Source organism: Falco naumanni, chromosome 3 (assembly GCF_017639655.2).
Source record: "Falco naumanni isolate bFalNau1 chromosome 3, bFalNau1.pat, whole genome shotgun sequence".
NCBI classification, from domain to species: domain Eukaryota; kingdom Metazoa; phylum Chordata; class Aves; order Falconiformes; family Falconidae; genus Falco; species Falco naumanni.
The window spans coordinates 89688760-89699959 of NC_054056.1; the positions used below are offsets into that span (position 1 = coordinate 89688760).

General features: G+C 39.5%; 1 protein-coding gene across 1 annotated transcript in view; it reads left to right on the top strand.

Moving 5' to 3' along the window:
• SLC26A7 (solute carrier family 26 member 7) overlaps positions 1 to 4683 on the top strand; it is a 69485-nt gene extending 64802 nt beyond the window's left edge. The window contains exons 15-18 of the mRNA XM_040586680.1: positions 21 to 118; positions 3154 to 3208; positions 3298 to 3401; positions 4630 to 4683. Of these exons, the coding sequence (XP_040442614.1) occupies positions 21 to 118; positions 3154 to 3208; positions 3298 to 3401; positions 4630 to 4683 (311 nt within the window). The remainder of the gene's footprint in view (positions 1 to 20; positions 119 to 3153; positions 3209 to 3297; positions 3402 to 4629) is intronic.
• Positions 4684 to 11200: the final 6517 nt, after the last annotated feature.

An 11200-nucleotide genomic window follows, 5' to 3' on the forward strand; every position in this document is an offset into this window, starting at 1 on the left:
TTCATTTATCAAATGTGTAGGTGAGTTGCAGTCATGTCACACTGAGCGATGTGTTTTGATACTAGACTGCAGTGGACTGGATTTTTTTGACTACACTGGAATATCAGTGCTGCTTCAGGTATTCATAACATCAGAAAATTCTGTACATGGAAATATAATTATACATATGAGTTATTGGGGCAAGCTTCTAGTCACTCCACCTATATCAGTGGATAAACGTGTCACTCATGGAAAATATGAACACAGATTTGGTATTACACTGCACTGTGTTTATATATAAAATTATATGAAAAATAATTCTAAAGATTTTGAGTGACATTCAGTGCAAATATAAATATCTGTATGGAATGGAGATGTGTTTCTGAACTTTTTTTTTTTGAAGTTTTAAAGATGTTTTAGGTCATATTTGACCCTGTCATGTCAGCTGAAGTGGAGCCATGTATAGATTTGCTCCTTTAAAATTTCAGCTTTTAATTCTGTGATTTTATCTGTATGTCCTGCTTTCTGCTAAGTCTGAGGTCTTAAAAATCTCCATGTTTTCTCCTGTGGGCTACATACCTAGCAGGTTGGGTTCCTCAGGCATTACAGGAGCTCCAAGAAGCTCTCAGAAGACTAAACCCAGTAATCATTGGTTACTGTGATGAATGGAGTTACATCCAGTTGGCAGCTGGTTACAAGTGCTGTCCCCTGGGGCTCAGTACTGGGGCCAGTCCTGCTTGATACCTTTATCAACGATTTGGTCAAGGGGATCGAGTGCATCCTCAGTAAGTTGGCAGATGATACCAAGACGACAACCGAGGTGGGGGTTGCTGTGCTGGAGGGCAGGAGGCTCTGCAGAGGGATCTGGGCAGGCTGGACCGATGGGCCGAGCCCAGTTGTAGGAGGTTCAACCAGGCTCAGTGCCGGGCCCTGCCCTCGGGTCACAGCAGCCCCAGGCAGCGCTGCAGGCTGGGGCAGAGCGGCTGGGAAGCTGCCTGGGGGAGAAGGCCCTGGGGGAGCTGGGTGACGGCCGGGCTGGGCATGAGCCAGCAGTGTGCCCGGGGGGGGCAAGGGGGCCCACAGCATCCTGGCCTGTATCAGAAACTGTGTGGCCAGCGGGACCAGGGCGGTGATCGTCCCCCTGCACTGGGCACTGGTGAGGCCGCCCCTCGAATCCGGGGTTCAGGTTTGGGCCCCTCACTGCAAGAGGGACGTTGAGGTGCTGGAGCATGTCCAGAGAAGGGCAACGGGGCTGGTGAAGGGTCTGGAGCACAGGTCTTGTGAGGAGCGGCTGAGGGAGCTGGGGGTGTTCAGTCTGGAGAAGAGGAGGCTCAGGGGGGACCTTATTGCTCTACAACTACCTGAATTGCAGCGAGGGGATTGTCAGTCTCTTCACCCAAGTCACAAGTGACAGGACAAGAGGAAACGGCCTCAAGCTGCACCAGGGAAGGTTTAGATTGGGTATTAGGAAAAATTCTTCACTGAGAGGGTTGTCAAGCACTGGAACAGGCTGCCCAGGGAAGTGGTTGAGTCACCATCCCTGGCAGTATTTAAAAGATATGTAGATGTGGTGCTTAGGGCCATGGTTTAATAGTGGGCTTGGCAGTCCTGGGTTAACAGTTAGACTTGATGATCCTAAAAGTCTTTTCCAACCTAAAATGATTCTATGACTATGATTCCACATAATGAGCGATTCTATATAGTGGATGAAAAATTGTGTTCAAAAGCTTTTTCTTATGTTTCTATTGTTGTGTAGCAGGTACAGGTTTTAGTGGATATGCACAGTTGGGTTCATGCAATTTTTCTAAGATAGAAGACTAGATTTGAACTTGGGTTTCAGCCCAGGCCTTTGCTTATCCTAAACATCTTCTCAGTTTACTGCAGTGATTAAGCAGTGAAGTAAGTGCTGCCTCAAAAATGTTAAATTAAAACTACATATATAGGTGGGGATATATTCAAAAAGAAAATTGGAAAAATAAGGTTAGTGGGAGTTACTCTTTACAACATCACCCCTCAAAGTATAGGGCATTCAATAAAGCATTAATTAAAAAAAAATTGTGAAATGATTTCCAAAAGGTTGAAGAGAGCTCGGAACTACAAATTATGTCAAAGAAGTGTTTGACAGTTTTTTGACAGGTAAGCCTGTCGTGGGCTGTGAAGTGCACAGGTTGGGAGTGCAGCCTCTGAGTGAATGACTGGTCCAAAACTGAGTTACTCAGAGGAGGAGCACATTCAACGTGTCCTTGTTACACTCCTTGAAATATCATCACTACTGCTAGGGTTGGAGAGATTTTTAGACTAAGTCAGGCTTTTGGTTTATTTTTAAAAATAGGGTTTTCTCATGTGGTTCTCATTGAATCTGTTCTCTCAGCATGGTTCCACTTTACATGGATTATTTAACCGTTTTTTGAAGCAGGGACTGATTTGGATGTTCCTTATCTCCCAGGAAAAGGCCCTATGCTGGTTCTAAAGTTATTTTCACTTTTTCTTTTTTTATTTTTACTTTCTAGCTTACTGAATACTTAGTCTCTGTAAAGTTGAACATTTCACAGAATCACAAAATGGTCAAGGTTGGAAGGAACCTCTGGACTTCAACTAGTCCGACCCCTGCTAAAGCAGGTTCTCCTGGAGCAGGTTGCACAGAATTGTGGCCAGGCGGGTTTTGAATGTCGCCAGAAAAGGAGACTCCACAACAGTTCTTTGTAAAGAAAGAATAAAGAACAACTTACTGTAGAATGTAGCATGATGGTTATGGTGCTTTTCTGATAGACTGACAAAAGTCTTGAAGTTTCTTAGATCTGATTCCTGTCTTGTGGATTGGTAGGTAAGCATAAGGAGAGGAGATGGGAAAACTTGCTAATAAAGAAGATAAAGGAGAACTTGGGGAAAAAAAACCCTAACAAATATAGTAAAAAATGCAAAATTGTCAATCAAGTTCAGATTTATTTTTCAGCAGAGCCGTATAGAGTACTTTGGGGAGGGGGGAGGAAATTGGTGTGGATTTGTGGTGTTTGCATTATAGAAGGGCTCGCTCTGGTGGCTGCTGGCAGTATAGCTTCAACAGCAGCACTCCATGCACTCTGCCTTGCTTTGAATATGTTATTTTTTTGCGTATTTTATTCTCTGTTGGTATTTTACACAGTTTTTTTGAATTTCATGTTTTCACACATATAGATTTACATGGACTGTAAAAGTAGACACATCGATGTGTTGCTAGCACACTGCAAAGGCAAGTATCAGCTTACTGCAAAATTCTTAACATAATGGTTTATATATCCTCACTACCTTATCAGTACTCATATGTTTGTTTTATTGCAGCTTCCGTGATAAAAGCAATGCAGCATGGTGGAAATCTTGAATCTGAAAAACCTGTCTTCTTTGAATCTCTTTCTTCGGCAATCGACGCCATTCAAATTCACAGGGTGAGACTTACAGCAGGGGTAGGTGAAGTGGAGTGCTTCTTCTCCACACATGATGCTCACAGCAATTTCTTAAAGTCTGGGAAAATCTTATTTACCCAGTGTTCCGTTTAGATAGAGGTTTTTTATCTGTCTATTCTCTACAACTGCTCCTCAGCATCTGGATTGCCGTTACCAAATTGTTCCTGCTAGCACTCTCTTCCCATCACCATCTCTCCTTTAACAACAGCTTCTCAGTCTTCTAAATCCAGAGATGCTGTGTTGTGGGGCATCAGTCTGGGTGCATTCTCCACTGCAAAGTGTAATGTCATCTAGAAACACCTAATACAGCCTCTCAGGGAGGCAAACTACCTCGCACCCAGTTCTGCATTTTTGAAACTACACTCATCCCTTCCTCAGCCTGGCTTGCTTAAATCAGCTTCGCACAGCACTGCACTGTTCTGACCGCGATGCTTCTGGAGCCTTAGCAAGTTTGTTTCAAGCTAATAAGTTTGTCACTATCCTGTACTGTAGTGTGCTGTGCCTGCTCACTGATGGATAAAGGGGAGAAGAGTTGCATGAGGTGGAAAAGAGAGCTAGAAGGAGAAGGAAGGCTTGGCTCAGAAACTGAGGCTTGAGGCTTGAATATGCATTTGCTTGAACATGTATTTACTTGCTCAATAATTCTTGCATTCCTTGTTAAAAGGGTGTAAACCTGGGCTTTCCTCATAAACCACGTGAGCCTTTTCCATTGTAATCCCAACGTAACTGAGCATGCATTACAAGTAGTGTGCTTTCCTATGGTTTTATTTATGATTCCAAACATGGGTAGAACTTGGCTCAGAGCCTTCTCCAAGAGACATTAAAACTCATCATGGTCTGTGGTTTAGGGTGGGTTTTTTTCTTCACTTTGTATTTTACTAATTGAATTAGAGTTGCTTATGGACAAAATTTCCATTGATTTATCCCGATAAGGTAAGTTGCACAGCTGGTCTAGTGGATTGACCAGAAAAAACATGTTCTCTTCAGAGCTTTTCAACATTTTTCATTTTGTTGTTCTCAAAAAATAATTTACTGAAATGGTAACTGCAGGGCAAAAATAATGGGGATGGCTGTTGTATATTTTGTCTGGGTCTGATTAGATGAATTAGGATGATTGTTGTGTTATAAAATGTCTGCATTCTTTATAGACATTAATTAATGTTCCTATATTGTTGTAAGATATTTATGTACTAGCATTTCCATCTTACAGAAATGGGATATGGACAGACCAGGACAAATGTTCAAAGAGAAAAGGCGGAGTTAGAGCTCAGAAGCCCACTTTTCTAGGAACTGATCACGTGTTTCTACCAGAGCTGCTAGGCAAATCAAAACTCTGAATAGTGGTTTAGCAGATTAATCCAAAAGGCTCACTCACAGCCTCAAATTTTAAATGTAATTATGAACTGTGTATATGTGCTGCTGATACTTCTTCAGAGTATTCAAAGCATGTGCTTTGGGGTTTTTTGTGTGTTCCTTATGTTTAACACCTGAAGATAAGCTGAACAGGAGTAAAAAGGCAGAATGATTGCAATAGCAGCACCGCACAATAACTGACACAGTCTGTGTGCCTCTCTGTGTCTTTTAAAGATGCTAAGGTCAATAGGAATGTTGAGTGTTTCCATGAAGGAAAAAAGGCAGGATGGGATGGGATGGGATGGGATGGGATGGGATGGGATGGGATAGGGTAGGGTAGGGAAGGGTAGGGTAGGGTAGGAGGAAGGAGTTGGAGATTTAGGGGAAGTCTTTCATTCCAATTTACATTTGAGCCTCACCCCACAGCAGGAAATAGTCTTTCACTGGCAGAAAGGCAGAGGCAAGAGGCCTTCATGGTTCCTTTTAATCTCTGCTGCTGTTTGGAAATGCAAAGGTGCTCTTATCTACATTCTCCAAGGATAATGTTTTGTAATGCTCGTGTTTATGTTGATAAGTTGATGAGAAACTCATCTGTTCATCCTCATCATATTTTTTTTAATTTATTTATTAGTCTTTATAATGGTGGCATTTTCAAGCCAGCACTGTTTCATTTGCTAATTTTGCATTATATTCTAGGAAAATATTATAATATGGTTTTTTTTCCTGTTTCTCCCGATTTAGAATTACAGCAAGTTTAGTGAACAGAGTGAAGTGTGATGTCAACCCATTGAATATGGCTAGTTTCATCTGCTCATATTCAGAATGAACTACACCATGGTTTCTCCTTAGCTTTTTTCTCCAGGAGATCTCGTAGATGATCTTTTGTATGCCATATGTATTTGCTACATTCACTAATAACTGATCTGCCATTCAGAAAAAAAAAAAATCTTTCAGCTACCATCACTTGGAGAATGTTCATGCAATTCTTCTATAGTGGTTTTATATAATATTTTTATATACGTTTAGATACAAATTATTAGAAAGCAGACACGAGGTACTGACTGCTTACCAGTGAGATATATTCTTTTAGATATCTTCTATTGTAACATTAGTTGTAATACACATCTGTATTTTTGTATACGGAATAATGAGATGTTATGAACTCTTAAAAATAGTGTGTTATAATCAATACAGTAGATGCAGGAAGCCACAGAACAATGCATACTGTTTCTAATGGCTTTACTTACCCTTCCTTCTGTTCAAGACAGCCATTTGCAGGAACAGCATTGTATCACAGCTAACGTATGCTTCCATTTTTCATACTTGGTTTTGTATGCTTTTTAATGCCTGCCAGGGTCAGTGGGAGCACTGTATATTCAGAGAAGGTAGATGTACGTTGGCTAAGTGCACTGACTTGCCTCCCCCTCCAGTGGCTGTCATGAGTTATTATTATGGTTTGCTACATTTTCAAAGCCACAGGTATTCTTTAGCTCAGACTGACGAGGAAAAACTGGTAATATTCTTCCAAAACTTGTTCTGCATTTCCATTCTGAGCTGTGATTTGTTCGGTGTTGAAATCTTCAGCTGTGGTAGCTGAGATGATAGCGGAGAGACACATATGGTGTGTGCCACTTTTCAGCCCCAATCCTGATGTGCAGTGCTATGTGGAGCACACAAATGGGGTGGAGGAATTCACAGGTTGAGTATTTGGCTTGTAACTATTGCCAGCAATCGTATCAGATTATGCTGTCATATCAGCATCATGTTATGTGGCAACATGTATGATTTTTTTCTTCTTGCCTTTGTTGCCATACATGAACACTAGCAGTAAAACATGAGTTGAGCAAAAAGCAAACAAAAAACGAAAAACGAGAAAGGATGAGGAAGTAGGATTTTTCCTCGCTGACTTAAAAAAACTATGGAAGGTAAAAGGTAAATGAATATGGCACGGCCACAATGGCCATCTTAGTATTACAGAGAGGAGAAGTACAAGGGTGTTTTGTGCACCTGGAGCGTATAGACAAAATCTAATGCTAAGTATCCTGTTTTCAGCAACAGTTACATATGTATGCTTGTCTGGACTCTCCTTGCTCTGTCTGCCCAAAGCAGCTGTCTGCTTCATAGAGTGATTTTCACATCTCCGCATAGTTGTGTTAAGGCTTTTCTTCTGGTATTGGTGAGTCCACGCTTCTAGAAGACAACGGGAGAGAGCCATGGGGTTTTTTACCCTTTCAGTCATAGGTGACTTGCAGTTATTCCCCACTTTGTCCCACAGATGACCAGAATTGTTCTGTACATGTTCTTCTGAGACTGCTTTCGTAATTAATGTGCAAAGGGTTGATTAGTAACTGTGAGATGCTTGCTGTACACAGGAGAAATAAGTTCTGTATGTTGTCCCAAGTGCATTCGTTTCAAATGCTGTAGTTGAATGCAAATGACTCATTACATCCTCAGACTCAGTAACAGACCATAACATTTGATTAATAATTTCCTCAAACAGTTTTAGTAATTTATTAACTCTTCAGAAACTATTTACAATGTACTTTCATTGTAGAAGCATCAATTTTATGTCACAGCTGAATGGAGATCTCTACCTAATTGCAAACTGAATAAATAAACAAATGGTGTCTTCTCTACTAAGTTCAGTATTTATTCTTTGACGGCTAAATGTTTTTTTCTGAAAATTTACAGATAAGTTGATTAATGAAATTGTTAAAAATAGGTCTTTAGCAAAGATAGCTTCTACCAGGGGACCTCTGGTTTTGTTCTGAATTATCTTGTAAATGGAACAACACAGATACTATTTGTACTATTAGCCCTTGATGAAACCCTCTGTATCTCTGCATCGAATTAACAATTTTGTAGTGCTAATCAAAATGGCTCCCAATTCCCACTGCCTTCAATAAGAATAACTTTTCCCAGCTAAATGGCTGGTTTGGGATGGACATTTATTTCCCATTAGTTCAAAGACCTTCTTGTGACACAGTGTCATTTTTAAAAGTGTTTCATCAGTGTAAGACTTCAAATTTAAAGTCTCTTAATGATGTGATTACTGCTTGATTGCCACTCAGGGCAGAATCAGGGATGAAACGCATGCCTTTCCTTAAAATGTTTAATCAAACTCTAAATTTCCTAACCTTTCAATACTGGGCTTTGGGATACTTGTAATATTCCTGTAACATATTTTACCTTATATAATTAACCTAGATTTCTTTCTATTTCTGAGAATATACATGGTTAATTAGATTTCCTTTCTGGCAAGTGACAGCACTTAGAATAGTTGTTTCTTAGCAGAACAGAGCATTCAAGGGACTTGTGACGATAGCTGCCCTTTTAATTGCTCCTAAAACACCTGTACTGAGTTTAAGCTCCGTCAGACTAGAACTGCTTTACAGAGCCATGGTTAATGGGTGAGGGAGGGTAATTTCTCTTTTGCCATTGACCTAGGTGGGCTAATTACTTCACTACTGAAGCAATTTCTCCATCACTACCCCTCTGAGCTATTTACTAAAACTGGTGATTGCACGTTGCCTGTCTTCAAATGACCAGGTTGGCATGCCATCAGTGCTCATGCACTGGTGACTGGGCACCAGGAGATCACTAGGTGCTCTGCTGGTGGGCTGGGAGTTGCTTAGCGTCTTGCCCGAGTTGTTCTTTGCAAATCCCTAGGGGTGGTGGTGGTGTGTTTCCTTCATTTGCGGAGTCAGCTGACAAACAACTGCTCAATTCTTTGGTGAAGATTTGAAGGAAATACCCTAAACCTTCTAGATTAAATTTTGGAGGATGCTATCTGTTTCAACCCTTTCCTCAATGCTTCTTTGTATAGTCTGTCCACTGGCCTCCCTCTGGCTCTCAGGAAGAATTACTATGTAAATATACAGGAGCTTAACCCAAAAATTCCCAGTTAGTTTCACTAGAATAGAATAAACAGAACAGAATAGAATAGAATAACATAGTTCAGTTGAGAGGGACCTACAACTATCATCTAGTTCAACTGCAGTTATTATAAAATAATAGAATATTACAGAATAGAAAAGAATAAACCATATTTATTCTTCTGATTCAGAAGGGCTGAGTGAGCCAAACTCGCCCTGTAGCAAAGAGGCTGCACAAAGTCTGTGTCTCCTTATGGCGGTGCAGACCCCGGTCTTGCCATCCACGTGGAGGTGAATTACAAGACAGTAAAAATAAGGGTTGTCATTACTGTGCGCTCCTGAGGCAGACATTCATCTTTCTACTTTCTAGCCTTATTTACTTGAATATCCCTAGGGAGTTTTGAGAATAATGCAAAGTTTTATTAAGTGTGCCTGTGTACATAAGCTTGTGCCATGTTAGAAATATGGGCAGAGTCTGCCAAGTGGGGAGCTCTCTCTGTTCTTACCTTCTTTCTAACGGCGTGAGGGAGAGACTGCACCCTCCAGCAGAAGCTCAAAGAAGTCTTTCATTTAGGAACAGGTTTCAACTAATAAACCCAACAAGTTTAGTATTCTGGGTAGTAAGCAATTCTGAAAATCTAACCATTCACTTTGATTCCTATAGGTATACTTAGACACTCAGATTTTACATTCCTAAACTCAAAAGGTATGGCTCACCTAGTTTATGAAAATCATTGTTTCGATTTTGAACATTTTGGGTTTTTGTATTTTTGGTTTTGGTGTATTCTGCACTTCCCAGGAAAACATTGATACAAGATTGTTTTCAAGAGATGGCCCAGTATTTTCAGACATTATATTTGCTTGATGTGTTTAGGAATATTTAGCTATTTTTAGGAATTAATTCTAAATATCAGATAGTACATTATGTGAATGAAGAGTTTTCCACAAAAATTAAGATGTGCTAATTGAAGTATATTAAAATGGAGATCTGATCATAAGCTTCTTACAGAATTTGTGTTTCACACGTTCCAAAACAAAGCAAGCAATGAAGAAAAAAATAGAGTGCAAACCGATGTTAAGAAATGAATATAGTGACAATTATAAATTAGGCATGAAATATGTAATAAGGGAAACACTGTTAACATTATATTTATGCAAATTAAATGTTTCCAGTTCTCATCATATGTCTTTCATTTTAAAGGTTATTTGCCCTGATTCTATGATTCAAGTGTCACAAGGTCTGGCTTTAGCTGCTTTGACATAATTTATTTGACAGCTCTGTGTGTCATAAATATATAATGTAACAAGGAAAGGTATCTTCACTGTTGAATGAAAACATTAATGCATCAATACTGTGTACGAATATTGTTTGACATTTACTAGTTGCTAAAATAAAATACACAGTATGCTTTGAAAATATGGCACTCCTATTTTTGGAAGATACTTTCTTTGTCTACAGAAAGTAGTGTCTCATAAATAAATGAAGGAGTGCAGTTCCAGAGTGGATGCTAAATGGTGCTTTCATCATTAAGATGGATTTTTAGTAAAGATCACATAATCTGTATGTTTCCATATGTTTTACGATGCATTTAATTTTTTTTCTTGTTTAAATTCTGTGTATTAGCATATGCAACAATAAATTTCTATGGAAATAAATTGGAATATGAGACAATTTACATGTAGCAGCAAGAAAATGCCCTCATTATTTCGATACTTAAAAGACTTTTTTTTACGTTCTGCACTAACCAGTCTGTAATGAGATATGTTGCCTTCTTCAACCTCAAAATGTATTAAATCTTAATAAGGAAAAAGGAGAAATTGTATTACATTCATAAGTTTGACTACCTCACAGTTCTTAGAGGTGTATGGCATATAACAGATGTTTTTACCTCCATAAGAGACATAGAAATCTTGGGGCAATTTTTCCAATATTGCCTCTATGCATACACAGTTGTTTGAGTATGTCTTTTTTGTCATTTGCATCAGTAAATGGTGCACCTTATATCCAATTTGTACATACCGATGGTATTGCTTACATGTAGTCTGCGGCTTACCCGAGTAGAGAGGAAATTATGGGTAAACCCTCCTACTCTGCCAACAGCTAGGATGGCATTAATGGAAAATATATTAACATATTTTTTTTTAAAAATGGCCTTGAAAGTAGCAGCCTAATTTTTCAAGTCTGGTAATACATGACGGCATTTGCCTCTACCAAAATTAATGCAACCTCTACATTTTTAATTTTACAGTGGTTTGCAAAAGTATAAACAATTTGCCGTGCCATAAACTCCTAGATGCTATACAGCTAAATGTTCTTAATGATATGCTATAAAGATAAAGGCTATTTTCTAGAGTTATACTTCTCAATTGCACTCACACAATAGCACGGAAACCACCTTGGAGTGAGATGGCCAAGCAACATCATTCTTTTCATTCCCAGAATGGGCATGCAAAAGTCCAAGATGAGCTCTCACCAGGGACTTGAAAGGTAACTCAAGAAGCAAGTCCTTCCCTAACAGGAATCCTCTGGCTCTGCAGCATTTCAGTAGAGCA